Below are 22,579 nucleotides of genomic sequence, written 5' to 3' on the forward strand. Positions count from 1 at the left end.
AGGTGTACATGGATACTGGGCCGAGGTGTACACAGACACTGGGCCGAGGTATACGCATCCATCCACACCAAGCTGGGTCCATCCTCTTTTCTCCCTATCTTCCTTTGATGACTGTGCCTTAACTTGAACAACATCCTCTCCCACTGTGCACGTGTCCGGGTACATCCCTCCCACGCTTCCCTACTGTACTAATTAGTGGGACGTACACAAACAACCTATACAGTTTGTATTAGCCATTAAACTTACCTTGGATAATCAACCATAAGAAAAGAAGAGAGAAAATATTTAGAGTTCAGAGGATTGTATTTTGGAATAGAGAATTTGGGATGTTTGCGATTCAGATAAACCTTGGATACAAGTGTGATCCAATTTTAAAGTTTGGATTTCCCATATTTTAAAATTTATATAAATAAAATAAAATATGATCTGAAAAATATATAAATATGGATAAAAAGTAGAAAATAGAATTTATAAAATGGTTATTTACTGGACTAGTTCAATTCAAAATTGGACCAAATCTAGTAAACCAAATATTTTGCCCACCCTTAAGTAGGAGTTGTGGAATTCGATGGGTTGGTACGAGGGACTAGCTAAAAAGGACTATTGCAGGTATTGTATTGGTTAGTTTATAATTTTAAATGAGTGGAATCCTTTGATAAAATTCATGTTTGACCTATGCACCAACCATTCAAAGTGGTGAATGTATGTAGGGATATAAGATTGATGAAGGTGATGTGTGGTTGTGTACTTTGAGTCATGTTAAGCCATAATAATATGTGTTTTGTATTCTGGAACTGTATATTGGATGGTTGGTGCATAGGAAAGCTTTTTTGTGGTATAAACAAGGCTGTTTGACTCTGTTGATATAGCGCTTGGCGGCGCTGTTTGACCGCCAAGTGAGATGTGGGACAGGGAGGCCCTGGAGGGGGTGGCGCTCGACGACATTTTTGAACCGCCAGGCGGTCTACAATAGAAACCGCCAGGCGGTTTGCAAAAGAAACCGCCAAGCGACATTTTTGTTCCACCAGGCAATTTTCCAAGGGCTGGTTGCGGGTTTTATTTGGTATGGATGCATGAGTGTGATGGTTAGGTGATCTGTTTTCACTGAGAAATTAAGGTTGTTGTATGCAAAATGTGAGTATGTGTGGTAGGGTGATGAAGTATGAATCCTATGGGTTCCTCGTATTAGGTTATGGATATGCTATGCTTGGATGTCTTATGAGTGGGGAGGTTCGTAAGTGAGATTTTGGACACGTGATAAATACGAACGGGGAGGTTTGTAATGGTGGTAATCCTATGTGAGAATTAGGAGCGGGAAGGTTCGTATGAATTGCGCTTACACTGGATTGTTTTTCGAGCGGGGAGGTTTATAAATAGTGGTAATTCACGTGTGTTGAACTACGAGCGGGGAGGTCCGTAGAGGTTAGACTATGAACAGACAGGTTCGTAGATGGGTTGTGGTATCCTTATGACTCTAGCTAGTTAGAGTAATGATGTGTAATTACTTTGTGATGTAAGGTCTCTTAATACGGGTATAATGTCATGTTAAGTTGTAGGGTGAGGTGATTATGTTATATGTATATGTGTCTCTTAATATGGGTATAATGTCGTGTAAGGTAAGGGGTGAGGTGATTATGTTATATGTATATGTTTATCTTGTTAAGCTCATTGTTTCTGTTTTTGGTTGTGCGATAATCGTGTGGCCTTGTCACACAAGAGCATATGTGGTTTCAGGTGATGTTGGCGAGGCATAGTGAGGAGATGTGGGCTAGCTTTGAGGGCTTTTAAAGAACTTTATTTTTGAATGTTTTTACTTTAAAGTTGGTTTTAAATTTCGAAACTTGTAATGGATGGTGAAAATTATTATTTTTTGACCGTTGTTAAAGATTTAAATTTCACGTTTTTTTTTGGGAATGGTATTAGATTCTTATTTTAATTATATTTTATTGTTATACCAAGTAATATCCGTCTAGGGTGTTACACATAGCTTTCACACCACCATCTTCCTTGGAGGTCTCCATATTGGCTTGAGTCATATAGCTTGGAAGGAGCTCCTATATCATTTGGTATCAAAGCTTTGTATCTATAAAAGCTAAGTTTCTTGGTCCTACCTATCTTATTTCTTTTATGCTTTTTTCATGTATTTTTCTTTCTTGTGTTGTTTCCAAATCAACCTCCCATACACACAAAATAGTGCTGGCAGTAAACGTTTATGATTTTCAAAATCAAACTGCATCTAGCTTAGAGCTCCAAAAAATATGTTCTTATAGTCAAAAGAAAGCCCTTAGAGTCTAGTTTCCAACCAAAAAAAGAAGCAACACATTTGGAGTTCTATGGAGAGAGTTATGAGAAAAATAGTTAGCAAAGGTCAAAGCTGCTAGAATCATCCTTTTTCATGATTCTGTTTTCTACCCATCTTGAACCATTCGACTTATGTGCTTAGGCTTCCATATTTTTGTGTTGTTTGTATGTTTTTATGTTTGTTGAGTCTTGTTTCATGTTACCATTTAGTCATATCATGTTTGTTGGGTCATTTTTATTTGGAATCCATTCATGTTGTCTCGAGTCATGTTAGTCCTTTACTTGTCATCTTCTCTTAGTCTAGTTTTTGAAAAATTCATAAAAATATATGCTCAACTTGGTTTTCAAAACTGCACTACATACATCCATTTGAGTGATTTTACTTTGCAATTTTAAGTTCATACTTGTCATTAGACCATTGGCAAGTTCTTAAAGTTAAATTTCCATTATGTCTTGTTGAGTTTCATGCTCTATTCTGATTCTAGTAGGTTTTTCTTCCAATTGTGTCTCTTGAACTTTTGAGCTTCCAAAAGAGTTTTTCAAATCAGATTTGTAGTGTTTATGTGTGCTGAAAATAATAGAAAAGAGAAGAGACAAAAGGTACAAAAGAAAAAAAAAACAAGTACAAAAATAAAAGGCAAAAGTAAACAAAAAGTCAAGCGCCTTCATCCCATTTCCATAACCTCAAACCAAGAGCAATCTCTCCCACTTCCATAGCTTGTGCAAACTCACCACCTCCATAGCTTCATCTTCTAACTTTGACCTAACCTAGCTTAAGAAGGAGGTTATTGTCTCTCTCACAATTATGCATATTATCATCTTTTTACACCAAATTTCCATTATAGAGTCATAACAATTTACAAAAATACATCATGATTATCAACATTCCATATTTTCTGCCTCGTTGTTCACATCGCTCACACGACATCAAAACCCACTCTACAACACAAAAAGTAAAATCTCCAAAATTTAATTCCACAAACACCAATACTCAACGGTTTCACAACTTTTGAAAAATCATTCAAATCAAATGAAGGGAAAAACTTTAAAATGATTAACTCCCTTTGCCTAAATGAAGGAACCTACTAATGTTCTCATTGAGTACCACTAAATTGTTTCAAGTTTGACCTATATACACAATAAAACCTAAGGAAAATCATATTGAAATTCCATGACAACTAAGGAATGACAATTCATCCAAAGTACTGAAAAGTGCATACAACCCAAAAAATTGCATGCAGTAGAAATTGGAAGGGTTCCTAGAAAAGTGCAGAATTACACTTACCTAAATATATACTGGTAGAAACAAATAGTAGAGTTTAATGTAGAGACTACTTTATTGCTTCAATCTTCTAAAAGATAATGGAGAGTGTTAGCTTATAGGAGAAGTAGGGAAGAGAACAAAAGACTCCTGGATAACGATGCTTGCCTAGTGTTTTGAAGATTTTAGATAATCCTTTCCTTCTCCACAACTTTTTACTTCTTTATTTATATATATATATATATATATATATATATATATATATATATATATATATACTAATACTAGGTTCTTGATCATTTATTTATATGACAAAGTTATAAACAATAATATTTACTTCCAAATTTTCTCTTTAAAGCCTTTCATAAATAAATTAGGAATTTTGAATGTTTATCAAAATCTATAATCTTAAGAATTCCATACATTTCGACTGTTTTCTTAAAGAAGAAATTTACAATACATCATGCATCATTTATTTATGACATGGAATAAAATAGTCATTCCTGAAATTGATCAATTAGTACACGTATTAATTATTGTCCCATTTTTCACTTTAGAAATCTAAAAAGAAAATTAATTGAAATATTCATTCAAAATAAATTAGGAATATGAAAAAAGGTATAAAGTAGATGAAGTTAAATCTTATATTAGATTTCTTTTACATGTAATACACGTAAGACAATAGAAAATGACATTTTAAAAATGATATTGGTTTAAAAATAATGAGACTAAATTATTTTAATATTAAAAGGTTTTACTATAATTAGTGTGACATCCCATTTAAATAGAATAATTCCACTAAATAGAAACGTCGCATAATTATAATAGTGAAAGAGCAATCAGATGAACATCATAAACCAAGAACGCATTGTTACAGTCATCCATAAAGGTACTTGAATGTACTAAGGCATGCCAAACATAATGCCATGAGCCAGACATGAATATAAAAGTTAACTGCTTTGCAAAAGAAATTGCTCATGAAGCAGGGAATTACAAAAGCATTAGAGCCTTAAAACTGCTCAGAAGAGCCACATACAACACGCCATCTAAACTGCACCGCTACCACCATCAGGCCCATCTCCAAAATTTCCTCCATCTGCTCCCACCATACGGTGATCATCGCAAAAGAGAAAGCAAGACAAGAACATACACAAAAATGAAAGGGTAAGCTAGTGCAAATTAAGTTTAACATATTATCGTAGACCAATACTTAAAACAGTCCAAACATGCAACACAGTAAGCACAAAGAATCATGTTATAGCAAACAAACAGGACACTAAGACTCAATTATCCAGATAAATATATTAAAATCGGATTCACTGGACGCTTGCACTTGTGGTGGCCTCTACTGCTCTGCAGAGCCATTGCCAATGGGTTTCATCCTACCACACACAAGGTTAGCCTTCAAGCGTCTAAGGCCATTATCCTGCCAGAGACTAGGGCTTGCCGCTACTCTCACCACTTGGATCAATTTGCTCTACATGAGACTCACTGACCCTTTAGAGTTTCGGGATACGGTCCTTCCTTGAATCATTATCTTAATATATACAATACACACCACCATGAGATCTTCCCATGAGACTCATGGAATTACGCCTATCTCACAACCAAAATCATGTTTTTCATACCATTTCCATCGCTTTTATTTCATTCATCCAACTCTCATGTTAAAACACCACCAACCCACAATTCCATGATCAATCTCATACCAAGCATGCCAATTTCGTTCATAGGATTCTAACAACCAAGCATATTCACGTATATCATGTTTAGGAAGAATAATCTAGACAAAACATGCAACAAATCATCCAACCATTCAAGAAAACAGTGTTAGAACGCACCACTGCACTAGCCTCGCTTAAGCTAGGAGCCCTCGCTCAAGCGAGGGAAGTTGCTTCGCTTAAGTTGTAGGCTCTCGCTTAGGCGAGACTGCAACAGTGGCCCTTGGGAGATTTCACGAGCTCTCGCTTAGACGAGGCCTTCTCGTTTGAGCGAGACGAGGTGTCACTCAAAACACGAATGGGCCGCCTAGGCGAGCGCTCGAGGCAAAACCTTAGGCGAGCTTATGCTATTCTCGCCTAGGCGAGGCGAGCTCGCTTGGGCGAGAATATCAGTTCTCCCCCACTGTTTTTTGCACACAACCACATCCAAAGAATTCCAGCCAGTTATTTGCACACGATTTAAAACACCATTCAAGCACCCACAACATAGAACAGAACATAAACATGAAAGAATAACTTTAAACTTAAAAATCTAGCTTCCCTTACCTTGCTTAGATGCTAACAAAACGCAACAGACCCGCGACTAAGGAGTACCACAGCTCCAAGGGCTAGAGCAGTGTTGAAACATAGAACCAAGACAAACCAGGGTATGAGACTAAACCCTAACCAGACCAACACACTTAAACGACGTAAAGAGGAGGAAAAAAGATCCAAAACTCTAAGGTTCAACTTACTTGAAGGTGAAATGGTTCTTGCTAGCTTGGAGACGGAAGAATATTGTGCCCTAGCAGAGCACCTTGCTGGAGATATGAGAAGGAGAGGAAGTAGTTGTTTCTGAAAATGAGACAAGTGAAATCTGAGTAAGCTGGAAGGGTATTGGGGAGTCCCTAGTGGGCTGGCCTTGGGCCAACGAAAAGGCCAGACCCAACTCTTATAAGCTGAAAATGGGGCTTACAATTAGAATTGTTATGAATGAGTTTCATTATTTTAAAATATACAATCTCTCTAGAAACGACTTTTCTATAGTTTTTTGACTTCTATCTAAGGGTTCTTCCCTTTTGTTTGTTTGATTTAAGATTTGAGACAGTAGGAGTGATCCTTACGATGAGCTCTTCAATTTGGACCAATTAATTTCTTCGTTCGTGTAAGTTGAGTTTCAAATTTTTTTCCTTAGTTTTCTCCTAGTATCTGACACATATGAGGCTTTTCTACTTGCACATGTTCTTTTAATATTTTATATGAGTCTCTATTGATCAGTGATAGTAACGGTAGATCCTAATCGTTCTTGTGTTGTTCTTAGGTATAGATAAAGCATCCTGTGGAGCTAAAGGTGTTGAGTGGTCTTAGGGCTGTTTGTGTAGTTTAGTCAGATAAGAGAAGCTAATTTTCTATTGAATTGATCATCTTGATAGTTAATTGTGATGTGGTTAATGAGTTGTATGTTGAACTGTTGATGTGGTTTGTTGAACTAACGAGTTGTGTGGTGAACTGTTGATTTTGATTTGTGTTTGGTCTTGATTTGGGGAAAAGTCTAACATGTGTTTTGAGTGATTGAATATCATTTTTAACTCTCTAAAACCATTTGGAATCAAAAACACTAAAGGAATGGTGTCCAATCAATCAATTGCATAGGATCAATTTTTCCATAAATTGTTATTTCTAATACAACATTGGGCCCCGTTATAATGTTGTCGGGCGCTAGGCCCTTGACTTGGTATTGTCGGCCACTAGGCCCTTGACTTGGTATTTTTGGGCGATAATTTTGGACTGTGGCGCAACTTTGCCAGCGTCTGACACCACCCTATTTTTCTGATTTGTGTTGCTTTGGTAAAATGAAGATTCCCGTTTTGTTAACCATCATATCAAGCTGAAATTTTGACAACCTATCCTAGACATATGTTTCTTCACTTTGGTAAGATATTTTATTTGAGGTCTGTAATTAGATAATTTAATTTCTCATGTTTGTGTTATACTTTGGGTTTCTCTGTTATGAAGGGTATTCCTATTTGATGAGTTAGTAGATTCTTATGTAGTGTTGTGGTCTTAGGTTGATCTTGATATTAAAGTATGTGTTTTAAGAATGATAAATGTGTATGATATGTAGAGTAAGGCATGCTAATGTGATGAAATGATTTAATTTATTATTTGTGGAATCTTATTATGGTATTCGTAAACTTAATTGGGGAAAGTTATATTATGATAATTAGAAGTGTATGAAGTGGAAATATTGGTGAAAAGAGTTGTGAATTATGTTCTAAGGAAGTGTGATGGTTTTAAGAGAGTGAAAGTGGAACTTAATCGAATAGAATGAGGAAAGTTGATTTGAGTTGTTTGTTGTATACGGATTGTGCTTCTAAGGAAGAAGTGCAAATCCTTTCTAGTATATTGTTATGCATTGGTTAGGGACTTTCTAGTATATTGTTATGCATTGGTTAGGGATATGTGTTGGTTAGAAGCTATCATATACTCTACTAGGTTTACAAACTCATATAGAGTGTCGAGGCCTAGGTGGTGAGATTTGAAAGAGGTTCTTATGGCGGGATTAGGAGTGGGATCCTTAATCTGGCGATGCCATAAGTAACTTACCCAGTCTAAAGGAAATTGATTCATGTTGGTTAGGCCAAGTGGAGCCAGGGCCTTTGCCGCAATCAACTTTTATGACATGTGGACAACTTCTTATATTTGAGTCGATGCATAAATCCAGATAATTGAGTTTAAAGAGTTTGTAATTGTATGATTGGTAATTTTTTTATGAATGTTTGAGATATACTATTTTATGATGTAATAAGTTTAATTTTTGTATGATTATTTCTTTTATAAATTGGCTTACCCTCTTTTATTGTTGTTTGTTTGTGTTGTGTTCTTCTTTTGCAATAATCACCTTCTTGGTGTGAACTGTGAGTAGATAAAGATATAGGTGTAGAAGCACCTCTTGATGTTAAGGAGTCTGATGTTTGGACGATGAGACGACTTTAAATCATGTTAGGTATAATATTGTAACAAGGTCATAGTATAGTAGCTTGAGAATGTATATAAGTGATTTTACTACAGTCTTATCTTGTAAGGCTATATTAATGTAAGATATATATTGGTTTATCTGTTTTCTGAATATTCATAATAAAATTTTATTTTAGTAGTATTAAGATATTAAAATGAGATGTTACAATACACTTTTTACAAAATATCTCATGTACCACAAAAAAAAGTTTTAAATATTTGTCATTTTCTTTTTTATTTTACAAATAAACTTGTTATGATAAATACTATTGATGAATATTATTAAATTTGAATATGATTGCATATTTTATTTAAATTTTATAAATGTTTTAAATATTAAATGTTTTAAATATTAGAAATGTATACATTTATGTTTTATGTTTTATATAAATTTGACTATTTGCGGTGTTACGCATGTTTAATATTATTTTGTATGTTTTTTAATTATTAAACTAGATTTATCAATACGGCTGCCATTAAATTTTGAATCAGACCGGTTTTAAACGTATAAATGTTTTAATATTTAGTTTATATTTTTCTTTTTTTTTTCACTTCCATGCACCATATATGAACCACGAATGAAGTAGAGATTAGTCGACAGAAGAGGCAGCAGCTAGAGTACGGTGTTACCATGTGACACGTGGCATACTTAGGATCATATATTACACGTTTGATTATTTAACTGTTCTAAAATAAAATAAAGTTGAAAATTTATCTTCTTATCAATTAAAAATTTACTTATTAATGTTGTATAAAAATAACTACATATTTAATTATTTATATATAAAATTATCCCTCACTTTATAATTCTAAAATTAATTTCTTACTCTACAGAAAAACTAGTACTCCTTTGTTTCGTTTTTACTTGTACTGTTTAATAAAATTATCCTACTTTAATCAGCAATTTTGATTTTATCTCTCACAACACAAGTAATTATATTAAATTATCGAGTTGAATGGAGAGTTTTATTATTTACAATAATTTTATGTATAAAAACTCGTGGAGTTCAGTTACAATTACGAACAAATTTAACTCAAATATTTAACTGTTATCATTAATTTAATGTAAAGAATATATTAACTCAAAATCTTTGAAAGTTTGAAAAAATTGTAAATAACTATGATGATAATAATAGAAAGAAAAAAAAAAAAAACTATTGAACCAAAAAAATAGTAACTAAATATAATTAATAACGGACAAACGTAGTGGCTTGGTGGGTGAGCGAAGCAACAACGGTTCAACAATGGCCACGTTACAGTGCAACTGCAATTCTCTTGCGCTCAACAAACCCTGTTACCCCAGAAGAAGAAGAAGACTCTTATTACAACCGTTTTCTTCATCTACGCGCTTGGTTCCAAGAACTTCAATCTGCACAGGTTACAATGCCTCAACTTCAAGGTAAGTTTTTTCTTCCTAATCAGTTTTTGCTCTGTCTTTGTAGTTTTTGATTGGAGGAATATTCAATCAATGATGAGGTTTGTTTGCAGGTGGGGTAGTGTTGTTTCTGCTGTTGTCTCAGAAGAGAACGCAGTTGGCTCCTCATTCTCTGCCGCTGATGTCTTCAAACTCACATATTTAGAGGTGAAATTTTTAACCTATGTTCGCACAGCTAGAAAGAAAAGTAGTTGCAAAAAGTTTATATTATGGAAAAATTATGATTTTTAATTTAAGTTGTTCTGCACTCAACCTGGTCGAATGGTTGAGCACATACAACACACCTGCTTATTACAATACCATTATGGGTCCCAGGTTCGAGGCAATACAATTCCTTCACTTATCCCAGAAGAATGTGTTTGATTTCTTTTTTAAAGACTGTTTTTAAGTTTTCAAAATGCTGCCAAGTAAAGTTGTTAAGGCGGTTGGTGGAGGATGGTGCTGGGCACAGAGTAGAGTGTGGAATTGAGAGAGAAATTTGACAAGATGGAAACATGGGAAAATGAAAAGACTTGTATCAGTTTTTTTTTTTTTTTTTTTTTTAAATACTTGTTTTAGAAATAATTTTCACATCTTAAAAGATGTTGGATGAGAAGTTGATTGTTGAGTAATGAGGAATTTTTTTAAAACCAAAAAGTTGTAAGAGATTCGAACATGCTCTACATTATTGTTTCTAGAATTTCCTGTTTAAATCTTTGAATAGAAGAAATAAATTGAAAATAATGTAGTATTTTGTAGTTATTATGATACTGATTTGCCTTTTCAAATTTAAAATTTTTTTTGGCTTGTTTTACTCTTTCCTTTGACATGGGTTAAGTGTTGGATTTAGGGAAACAGTTGGCTCTGGAATGTGGGTGGGACAAACATATTGGTTGATCCAATTTTGGTTGGTAACTTGGATTTTGGAATTCCTTGGCTATATGATGCTGCTAAGAAAATGTTAAAGCAATTCCAGGTATCTTTTGATGGATTCTAACTAGTTACTAGTTGATTGTGTAACCTCTATGTAATGCCTGTGGGTTCTTTTGTCATGTTCTTTTGTAGTGCAGCTCAGTGATCTTCCGGAAATCAGTTGCTTACTCATTACTCAAAGCCTTGATGATCACTGCCACTTGAAGACCTTAAAGCCCTTCTCTCAGAAATTCCCAAATATTAAAGTTATAGCAACCCCTAATGCTAAAGGCTTGTTGGATCCTCTTTTCAGAAATGTAAGTATATTTTCTTTTTCTTCTTTACTTTTCTTTTCTTCGGATCATGAAAACTCCATTGTGTGTGTATTTGAATTTGAACCTTTGGCTTAGTTACTTCATATTAATATATCTAATGTATATACTTTGATTGCTCATAGATGTTGGTTAAAGGTTTTGAATGATACAGTTATTTTATGTAACTAATGAAATTATTATTCTGTACTGAAGTGGTTTAAATTGTTCCAAATGAGAGCCTACACTGATATGTCCACCATTTATTACACTTTGGAGGACTGGTATAAGAACATTTGATACAGAAGCTCTCCCTTAGTATTCATTATTCAATACCAAGACAAATTGTTGGAACCTTGACCTTGCACATTTGAATGAAAAACATTTTGTTTCAGATCTTCAATTATTTCATAACAAAGCATATATCCCTTGTTTGAATATTTAACCAACTTGAAAATAAATTAGGCCTTTTTGCACCTTTTTTCTCATTTTATATCTCAGACACACTAGAGAGAATCCCAGAAAGAATTTCTATCCTTTTGTGATAGTTTGAGTATCCTAGAAAAGTGCACTCATAAGACTTGTTTTGAAGTTCTTGTTTATTGTATAGTCTAAGAAAGGGAAACAAGAACAGCCAAAGTTCTTGAGAAAATTATAATCTGGTGACTGTTTAAATAGAACAAAATAAGGGACATCAAAGTTAAGAGAGGCTGTAGAAGTCTATTAAGGAGATATACTGCTGTGACAAATGCAAAGTCCTAAAACTGTCTAGGCAGAGGCATGATTAAGAAGAGTTAGACCAAGTTCAACTACATGTCTATATTTTGTTTCCACTACTCCATTTTTGGTGATAAGTATGGGGACAAATAATTATAATTAATGCCATGACTGGTAAGATACGAGTTTAAAGGTCTAAACTTGTCTCCACAATCTGCTTGTAAATTATTTATTTTAGCATTGAACTGAAGATTAGCCATAGCCGTGAATTGCTGAATTAGTTAGATATAAAGTTTTAGTAAGTATCTACAAATGTTATGTGATAAAGGTAACCATTTGTAGAAGGAATACATATATGTGAGGGTCCTGAAAAGTCACGAGACACCAATTCCAAAGGATGAGTATAAACAGTATTAGACAGAGAAGAAGGAAGTCTATAAGACTTTCGAACACAATAAGCAAAAGAAAACTCTTGCACTTTTATTAGAAATGGGTATATTACAGTGTTGCGTAACCATTTTTAAAACATGAGGATTATGATGGCCAAGTCTAGCATGGAAGAGTTTGAGAACTAGATGTACAACAAGAATTAACATTTGTAGAATTATTTGAATCAGTATTGAAACAAGATGTAGGTCCAGCAGAAGAGTGTTGTAGATGAATATTTGGCAAGAAATGCAAACCATCAAGACCAACACAACCTTGCACCAAGACTTCATTGGTAACCTATCATTTAACATTACAATGCTTATGATGCAATTCAGAGAATACATAGTTGTCTTTAACAAGTTTACTTACACTAATAAGCACCTTAATCTGGAATCCATGTTGATGCAATGTAAGATTGAGTGCTTCAATTAACTATCATAGCAATAGGTTGTGATGAATCCTAGAGGAGGTCAGGTCTGATTTGCATTATAGTCCAAGTATTAGCATGAAGAAAATTATTACGGTGAATAAAGCTGGTAGGAGAGTTATTCTGCAAATTTTGGTTATTCTGATAATTGTTACTAGCACTGAAAATTAGAAAAGTCCTCCGCAGCCTTGAGCACCACCTTGTTGCCTACTGCAACCAAAGCGACCACTACATCCAGAATCACTCTGTGAATTGAACTGCGACTAAATTTTCAAAGTGTTCTTACTTTGGTCTATGGAGCACGCACACACATTTGTAGATGAAAGTAATCGTGTATTTTCTCCAATACCTTGTAGGAATGAATGCTGCCTAAGATACAAGAAAGAGTTGATGAAGAAATCATCAACAGAAGCCAGGTTAGAAGCAATTGATCTTGTTGTTCCAGACAAAATCTGCGGGATTTTCTGTTCTGGTTGCATGATCTTCTTCTGTGAGAAATCATTATGGAATCAAAAGATTCACAATGAAACGATGTTGAAGGTGTGATTTGGTAACTGGTTCTACTTGTTGCTTTCATAACATGAAATTGGAATCATCAAGCTTTTCCAGTATAGGGTAAGGAAAGGTTTCGGGAGTGGAAGAGGTGGGAAATGGATTGGACTTGGGCATATTTGGGTCTTACTGAGCTCTAAATACCATATTAGAAATCCTTTATAAAAGACTATTCAGAAGAACAAGAAAAGAGAGAGAAATTGAATCATTTTTTTTTTTGTTAATGAAAGATAGGTACAATTAAGAATGTATATAGTGGATAGATGTTACAAACTGGTAATGACAGCTGGCATATTGTAACTCTTAGCTGTCACCAGTAACTATACAACTGACAAGAATAACAAACTACCAAGTGGATGCAGTTGAGATCTGATGCAGTTGAGATCTGCATCTCTTCAGCACTACTCTCATTCTAAAATGATTCAGCACTACCAAGCGGAAACTTCAACTGATAGGCCTCTGTTCCTAACATCTTCTCATCTTGGTGAGGCTCATAAAATTCAGCAGCCAATTTGGGATATTTGTGCCACACTGTTTTCTGTGGAGTCTTATACCTCAAGAGAGACTTAATCATCCACCTCATAGGATTGAAAGCTCCTCTTCCTGTCTGTGCATACTTCTTAACCTGTCTTGTGTGTCAATGAATTTATTAACTGTGCTCAGAGGTGGTTTTTTCCTCTTTCCATCCACTGCTTCTATAGTTGTTACTTCTTTCCTGCTTACCTACCTTAATTCTGCTCTTAACTATATCTTGTCAACAAATACCATGCACTAATGTGGTTATAATTGAATAATTGGTTTACCACTTAAGTTTTCACATTGTTTCAGTTATTTTCAGGTTACGTATTTAGAACCTGGGCAGAGCTTTGATATTGAAACAAATTATGGTTCGATGATCAATATTAAGGCTACAGCAGGACCAGTTCTTGGACCTCCTTGGCAACGTCCTGAGAATGGGTAAATACTATCAAACCTTTTCCATCATATTTTTCTTTTATCTGTGTTGTAGGTTTTGTATCCACCTTATTTATTGACGCACTAACCTTTTGTATTTTCGTTGAAATGCAATTTAATAGACTTTAATGGCTTTGTGCTGTTTGTCTCATAGGTATCTTGTTACATCCCCACAAGGCCAATTGTCTCTCTACTACGAACCCCACTGTGTATATAATCAAAGTTACATTGAGAAGGAAAAGGCAGATATTGTGATAACGCCGGTCATAAAACAGCTTTTGCCCAATTTTACCTTGGTTTCAGGACAAGAAGATGCAGTGAAACTTGCAAAGCTGCTTCAAGCCAAGTAAACTTTTGAATTTACAGGCAGCATCACAATAAAAAAAGCTCTTAATTTTATTTTGTCATTATAACAAACCCAAAACAATTCATTCACAAAATATACTGAAATGGGAAAAATTGTTAACTGTGAGAAAATGTGCTGGCAGAAGGCAATAATTGTGGAATTATTCTCTTTGATTCCAAAGCAAAAGAATACATTGTATTTAAAGGAAAAACGTAATCCTAATTAAAGGAAATAAATCTCCTGAAATAAAAGAAATAAATCTCTTGAAATAAAGACTCTAGATTAGGAGCAAATCTAGTAAATAAACTCCTAACCCCAAGCCCCTTGATTTTAGGGATTTCATACAACCAAATCAGTATTTATTATACTATAAATGTACAAATTTGCATCCATATTTTGACACCCCCTCAAGCTAAGGAATAGATATCCTCAATTCCCTGCTTGCTTGAGTTTGTGGAAGCTTAAGCTATTGAATCTCTTTATTATCACATCAGCCACCTGCAGCTCGAAAGAAATGGTGACATGCATACTAGACCTTCTAATTTTCCCTTATTGAAGTGTCCCTATTTCAATATGTTTTATCTCGTCTTGCTGAATGGGACTATGTGCAATATCTATTGTTACCTTATTGTCATAGTAGAGCTTCATGGCCCTCCAAATTAATCTTGCCACCACATTTTGTTTTTTTGTTTCTCCATGTCACTAAGTTCCCACCTAAGAAAGTACAATATTCAGTTGTTGATCTCTTATCAACAAGAGACCTGTTTAATCAAATCGGTGTAGGCTTCAATATTCCGTCTTCCATTCCTTTTGAACAATATTCCCTTTCCATGGTTTCCCTCCAAGGTACTACAAAATTTTAAAGCAACTTGAAAACGAGATTCCTTCAGTTCATGCATGAATTGGCTTATGACACTCATTGAAGGGGCAAAGTCTGGTTAGGTGTGGGTATATTAGTTTTTCGACCAGTCTATGGTAAATCCTTTTTGTCTAGTGTTGGTTCCTCTTCAACTTAACATAATTTGTGATTAGGATTCATTGGAGTTCATATTGGTTTGAATATAATTTTCCCAGTTTCTGCTAGCAAATCAGTTGTATTGTTTTGCTAATGTATGAAAATTCCTTCGCAAGAGTATGCTATTTCAATCCCTAGGAAGTACTTTAGTCTTCCAAGCTTTATTAGTCCAAGTTCTTGGACTAGTCTTTGTTTCAAGTATTCCTTCTCTGTGTCATAATTTTCAATCACTATAATATAGTCAACATCAACTAGAAAGACTGTTACCCCTCTTTCCCTGAATGCTTAACAAACAAAATGTGGTCTCCTTGGCTTTGTTTGAAGCCCAAATCTATCATAACTATAGTAAACCATGCCTGTGGTGATTGTTTTTGTCCATACAATACCCTTTTTAGTTTGCACACAGTACTGGCAGCAATTTTCTCACTTATCCATAGGACACCTTCTTTTGATTGTACCACTTCAATACCAAGAAAATATTTTAGATGGCCTCGATTTTAGATCTGAAAGTGCTGAATAAATGCTTTTTTAGTTGGGTATTTTTGGTGATATTATGTTTGGTAATAACAATATCTTCAACATAGGGCATAAGATAAACACACTTGTCAGGAGAACTATGACAATAAAACACTGAATGATCTGCCTCACTTTGTTTCAATTTAGAAATCTGCACTATATGAATAAATTTACTAAATCAAGTTTAGGGTGATTGCTTCAAGCCATAGAGTGAACGATGTAGTTTACAAACCAACCTAGATTGCCCCCTAAGCAACAAAGCTAGGAGTTTACTCCATATAAACTCCATCCTCCAGATCACTATGAAAAAAGACATTTTTAATGTCTTGTTGCTAAAGAGACCATTGGCAAATAGCAGCCATAACAAGGATGTAACACTCCAATTTTTTTTTTCTTTCTTAAGTTTTATTATTACACAAATAATCCTATTTTAAATAATTACTCTTTAATAAAGTTTGAATAAAGAACAGAAGCAGTCGTGTGGATGTGTAAATAATTATGTTTAAGTGTGAAAAGGATACAACAATATGCAGTTCTGCCGGGAAGAACTTAAGAGAGGAAAAGAGAAGTTATGAGTAGTTACAGATGGTTACAAACCAGTGTAACCTCCAAGAATTTTAGGGATTCCCTGCAACCAAGTCTATATTTATGATGCAATAAATGTACAATATTTACATCCATATCTCCTTGATAACTTCTAATACTAGAACTGAAAAGATTACATTTACATAGAAGTAGCAACATTCAAACAAAGTATTTGCATGAATAAACTTTTGGGAGCTGGGAAGCAGGAAATTCTATTCTAGTTAAAAGGTACATCCAATTTAGCGACAATAAATCACTAATGCAAATTACGTCAGTTAGTATTTTCTTCTTAACCCCTTCTTGAATATCGTTAGCTAGTTAAGTGGTTAATTATTGCTAAATCGAAAACATATTTAAAAGTCATTTTGGTAACTTTCCCTATAATTTTGTTTCCTTTGGAAGAATACATTTGAAGTTTAGCTCAATTTAGTAATTTTGACATTTTATATTTTCTTGTTAGAACTGTAACAGTATTTCATATTCTTCTTAATATAAATGTTCTTTCCCTTTTCGATAGGTTCATTGTGCCAATGAAAAATGGAGATCTAGATAGCAAAGGGCTTCTTGCCAGCTTAGTTAGTGGTGAAGGAACAGTCGAATCATTCAAGGTTAACTTCTTTTAGAAATAGAAAAAATATTTTACTCTTCTCAAGTATTCAGAATAATAGTGCATACGGTATTTATGCAGAATTAAATGATTGATTATGCTACAAATATAGAAATAAATAGAAAAAACAAAGAAAAAACAAATCTCCAAAAGATCAGGAGACAATAAAATAAATAAATAAATTCACCTAGTTCTAAACATATATGAACTGGTTTAATTCAAATTTTTAGCTCTAGAAAAGTTGCAATGATTTGAGACAGATTCTTCTACCAAATCCGGCACCCTCCTCAATTTAGTGAATAGATATGTTTCATGCAAAACTTGCTCACAAGAAGCTAATGCTTACATCTAAGTATCCCTTTGGCGAGAAAATCAGCCACTTATTGTGCAGTTGGAATGAACGGCATATAAATAACTCTTTCATTGTCCTTCTATTTGAAAAAATTCCAATCAACTTCCGCATGTTTAGTGTGGTCTGAGCTAAATTTTGTGTTATGCTTATTGCTGCCTTATTGTGGCAACATAGCTTAAACAGTAGACAAATAGGGGTTCATCACTCCTCAAGGATTCTTGTCAGCCACAACATTTCACAAACTCCTTTAGCATATCCGTATAACACTACAACTTTCCACTACGTTTTGATTTTAACTACACCATGTAACTAAGTTACCCTAAACTAATGTACAATACCACACGTAGATCTTCTATTAGTAATTGATGATGCCCAATCAGCATTAGTGTAAGCCTTTGTGGTGTGTAAGACTAGGGATATGCTCAAATCATAATAAGTAGGGTACAAGCCTCACCTTACAAGTCAATTTTCTGAGATTAAGTATAAATCCACTTACTAATATGTTATTAAAGCCTATCTTAGTAAGGTTTGTTGGGCCTGTCATGCTACCTGCTATCGAGCCGTTATTGGACCATCCAAAAAATATCTAGTCCCACACATGATAATGTCAACTTATATTATATAAGTGGGGATAAACTTCATCTTACAAGTTGATTTTTGTGAAGTTGAGTTAGCCATAAACTCACAATAAAACCTATGCCAAGTGCACTCTTCACATATCTTAGGATCTAATAGACAACTTCAATGTATTCCTCATAGGATGAATGCATGAATTGACTTACTAGGATGACTGCAAATGCAATTTGTTGTTGAGTATGTGACATGTGTATTGGTTTTCCTACCAACCTTCATTAGCTAGAAGTGTGCATAGGTTCCCTACTTATTGGGAGATGGGTACTTTGTAAATTTTGGGTTTGGATTTTGAAATGAGTTGGGTGAAGTTTGAAGTATGTTGGTCTGCATCCAATCATACTTGTTTCTTTGAGAAGATCAAGAAATATACTTACTTTGAGAAACTTCAATCCCTTTTTTAGCATGTTGTTTCCATTCCCAATAACTATCTTAAGAATCTATTTATCTCAAATTTTGGAACAAGAGCCTCTTTCAACCTATTCATTTTTTCTAAGCCATCTCCTAGGGCAATTATGTCATCCACTCCACATATTGGCACTTCATCCCCATCAAACATCCTTACTCTACAAGAGCTATTGCTGAAATTTGTTAGAGAGGTGGTAAGTTGCATAGTATTCCATATGCTAAGGTTAGAGATAGAGACCCAACCTTTTTTAGCCTTTTTTGGAAGGATTTGTTCAGATCGCAGGGTACAATACTGAAAATGAGTATTGCTTACCATTCATCCACTGATGGGCAAACTGGGGTTCTAGACAAGACGTTGAAAATGTATTTACAATGTCTCAGCTAAGAGCAACCTAAAAATGGGTTAATTTCATTCTTTGGGCAGAATACTACTGATACAACACTAGTTTTCAAGGGGAAGCTAAGTGCAGACCGTTTGAAATTGTGTGTGGTAGAGCTCCACCTTCTTTGGCCAGATTTGTACCAGTGGAAATGGTTGTGGAAACTGTAACACAAGATTTTATGATAAGAGATGAAGCCATCAAGAAGCTAAAATTTCATATGGGTTGAGCTGAAGGACAAATGGTTAAATTTGCCAATCATCACAGGTTATAGTTGCTTGGGTGTACCTAGAAATTTACTCTTATAGGCAAATTTGTATGCTTATACGGTTACACCCAAAGCTGTTGGCAAACGATTACGAACCATATGTTGTCCTCAAACAAGTGGGATCCTTGGCTTATTGATTACAACTTCCTAGGACTTCCCACATACATCCAGTTTTCCATGCATCTCAATTGAAATTAGCTATAGGAGCCCATCAAGTAGAGAAAAAACTACCAAATGAACAGCAGGCACAAGTTTTTGTTTGTTTTGCGAGCCAGCTTTTGGATAAGGAGGAGCCAATACAACAAGTGATGGTGCAATGGCAGGAGGGACCTCTAGAAGCAGCAATATGGGAAGACATTTCCACCGTACAAGACCAAATTCCAGAATTTAACCTTAAGGACAAGGTTGTTGCAGCAGCTGCAGATAATGATAGGCAGAAAAGTAATGAGAAGGGTTGGAAAGTGTATTATAGGTAGAAAGAAATTTAAAAGTAAGAATAGTTAGTAGTTACAGGGGGGTGAGACTTTTTGAGAAAGTCTTCATATTCTTATCTTGCTGGGTGTTGAGATGGGAAGGAATTTTTTGTCCTAGTAATCTGCCCTTTACAACATTGATATATATATATATATATACCATTTCTAGAAAGTCCATAAAATATTTATCACCTTTTGGATCTAACAATAAACCTATATTAGAGCCTGGAAAGAATGCGGGCTGAGTGAACAATGATAGAGAAATTGCTTGAGCAGGAATCTGTTCTGGATTTTGAGAATAGAATGAAAATGTCACTTTTTCCATTCCTTCTAGCATGAACGTGGGATGGGTGCTGTCAAAATTACTTATTTGTGGGGATAACTTTGAAGAGACCTCTTAACTTTCTAGATTTTGTTCAATCGTCTACTAGCTTGATCATCTTTACCTTCTCCTTTCCCGCTAGTTCATTTCCCCATGAAATAAAAAACTTGTTTGTGAGTGATTGTTTTTGGTTGTTTGGTTCTATACAAGTCCTTTGGAGGAAGCCTTAGACAATGGATATTGTCACACTTTGATCATTTATCTTTCTAGCTCTTCTGTTCAATTGTCAACTGGCTTTATCTACTTAAGTTTTTTCATGATGCTCGATCATTGCTAGAAACAGAAGCCAGATTGGGGTAATGTTTATAGTGAACTGGATCTATAAGAAACTTTTGGAATGAATTTCTTTTATTGTCTAGAGAGGGTGAATATGAGAAGGGTTATCTTACTAACAGGAACAATGTCATCTTCTAATAAAACAGAAAGAAGATAGTGTTTCTCATATACAACTAACAATGAAATTTTGTTACTTTGGAAAATAAAGTAATTGATTAAGAATTTGTTTGAATAAAATTTTCTTTTAAGTACGGAAGAAAAATAGAATAAGTTTATGTAAAAGTTATTCAAACAAACACTATTCTATCTTTTGGATCAATTATGAATGCAGGAACTTTTATCAAAAGAATTACCAGATGCAAAGGTTGTAGAACCTACTCCAGGAGTACCAGTGGAAATTTCAGCAAATTAAAGTTTCAGTAATTCTGGTCCCCATTCCCCTTTCTGTATTGGGTCCCAAATGGAACAACAGTTTTTTCAAGAAAAGGATACATTTTTTCATCCCTGTGATTACTTCTTCCCCTATATGTGTGTGGTAGCTTATATGTTATATATGTGACATGTTGATAGAATCTACTTGCTTATTTTATAAGAATATATATTCAAATGGTTTATTGGTATATCTCTGAACTGCACTCCTGCTAATACATTACTCAAGGCATTATTGCATGGGAGAATGATATTTTGACTATTAAATTTTGACAACTTTTTTTTACAACATGAGGTGACATCTTCTAAGTGGTTTTGGAATATTGAGAATGAGAAAATAGAAAATTGAAAAACCACTTAAAAAATGACATCTAAGATTGTAAAAGAAAGTTGTCAAAATTTAGTAATAAAAAAAATGGTATGTATATAAAAGAAGAGACAAGTAGTAAAATACACTGTTTTAGTTATGAAACACTGTTAATTACTTGTTAGGACTTAACCGAAACCTTGTAATGGGAGAGAACAAATCGACAGAAAGATTTTTGGAATCTGATGATTGATATGTGGAATAAATTGGAACAACTAGAATGACCACTTTAGTGGCCATATCTTTTCCAACGTAGTTTTAGATTATTTCTTTCCAAAATACAATTAAAATTAACATTGTATCACAATAAATGTTGTTAAATGCAGATATAGTTATTCCTTTTGAATCTTCATCAATTCTGTCTTTTGGTTAAATCATAATAATTGACCAACATGCATTTTAGTTTAAACTTTTTCTATAACTTTTTGGAGGTTTACATTTAAGTACCGGATTAGCCTATCTGGCATGCATTACCGGGATTAGGAAATGCATACTGAATTAGTCGATCCAATTTGTAAATTTATATCATTGATTGGATAATTTGATATATATTTCCGGATTCGTTAATATATATGGGATTGGCCAATCTGAAATTTTGTTTTGAATTGAATAATCCGGTATGTATTACTCGATTCAAGAATGTATTATTGTCAATTCAAAAATCATTATGTGAAGATGACGAAGATAAAATTGGTGACGGTGAAAAAGATGATAGATGGGGCGAGAGGGTCAAGAGGGACATATGTGTGAAGAAATTTAAGATTTTTAGTATATTTTATTTAGGGTAAGATGGGATAAAACATTTTATCTGGGTGCAGGATGTAAAACCGGGGTGCAGGAAAGAAATGTTTGAAGAAAAAACTTCCAGTTTTCCTCCCTCTTTTGGACATGGGCTCTTCAGATTTCCTTTTTGATTTATTGCATTGCATACTGCACTCGCACAATTATTAACTGCACCCCACATTAATAAAAAGAACTAAAATATCTTTTTCACTGTATCACACCACCGCTACTGTCACCTTCTACCATCATTGCCTCTGTTGAAGGGAGGAGGGAGAATGCTGCATACGAAGAAGACGAGTGAGAACGTGGAAGAAGGCTCGTTCTAGAATGTTCTTTCTAACACATAATCAAAAAGTTTGTTTTAGAAACCTTGTTCCAGAAAAATCATTCCAGAAGGCATTACATGTTCTGGAAAAGTTTGCCATGAAAATTTTATTCCATAATTGTTTCAAAATGCATAAAATATGTTCTAGAAATTCCATTATAAAATTCTAGTTCCAATTTCTTTCTGTTTTTAAATTTCATTCTGATTTGAAAATTTTGAAATCTTTATTCTGAAATAGTTCAAGAAAGAGCAGATAATCTGGAGTCACTTTTGTGACAAATTAATTAGAAATTCTAAAATTTTATCATTTAATTTTAGCGCGGGATTAGCAAGATATTAGAAATGAATTAGTTCAAGAACAGCGAGAGATTATATCCTTATCTAATTATCTACCTGAATTTTATTACGGAATATTTCTTAATAATTTAATAATTAATCTGT

At 34.2% G+C, this 22,579-nt stretch overlaps 1 protein-coding gene across 2 annotated transcripts; it reads left to right on the forward strand.

Annotated features, from left to right (window-relative positions):
• The first annotated feature begins 9,481 nt into the window (after positions 1-9,481).
• LOC114174035 lies at positions 9,482-20,858 on the forward strand. 2 transcript variants are annotated; one of them, XM_028058773.1, is made up of 8 exons: positions 9,482-9,679; positions 9,769-9,862; positions 10,545-10,670; positions 10,765-10,923; positions 13,881-13,999; positions 14,151-14,342; positions 16,976-17,066; positions 20,566-20,858. In XM_028058773.1, the coding sequence occupies exons 1-8, from the start codon at positions 9,525-9,527 to the stop codon at positions 20,644-20,646; spliced, it is 1,017 nt and encodes a 338-aa protein (XP_027914574.1). In that variant the 5' UTR covers positions 9,482-9,524; the 3' UTR covers positions 20,647-20,858. The 2 variants fall into 2 exon arrangements, with proteins under 2 accessions (XP_027914574.1, XP_027914575.1); XM_028058774.1 differs by lacking the exon at positions 16,976-17,066.
• The last annotated feature ends 1,721 nt before the right edge of the window (positions 20,859-22,579 follow it).

This window comes from Vigna unguiculata, chromosome 2, assembly GCF_004118075.2.
Source record: "Vigna unguiculata cultivar IT97K-499-35 chromosome 2, ASM411807v1, whole genome shotgun sequence".
In the NCBI taxonomy this organism is placed as follows: Eukaryota; Viridiplantae; Streptophyta; class Magnoliopsida; order Fabales; family Fabaceae; genus Vigna; species Vigna unguiculata.

Coding starts and splice junctions, on each gene's coding strand:
- LOC114174035 (XM_028058773.1), top strand. CDS start 9,525: ATGGCCACGTTACAGTGCAACTGCAATTCTCTTGCGCTCAACAAACCC. Junction 9,680..9,768: donor TACAATGCCTCAACTTCAAG/GTAAGTTTTTTC, acceptor GTTTGTTTGCAG/GTGGGGTAGTGTTGTTTCTG. Junction 14,000..14,150: donor TGGCAACGTCCTGAGAATGG/GTAAATACTATC, acceptor TTTGTCTCATAG/GTATCTTGTTACATCCCCAC.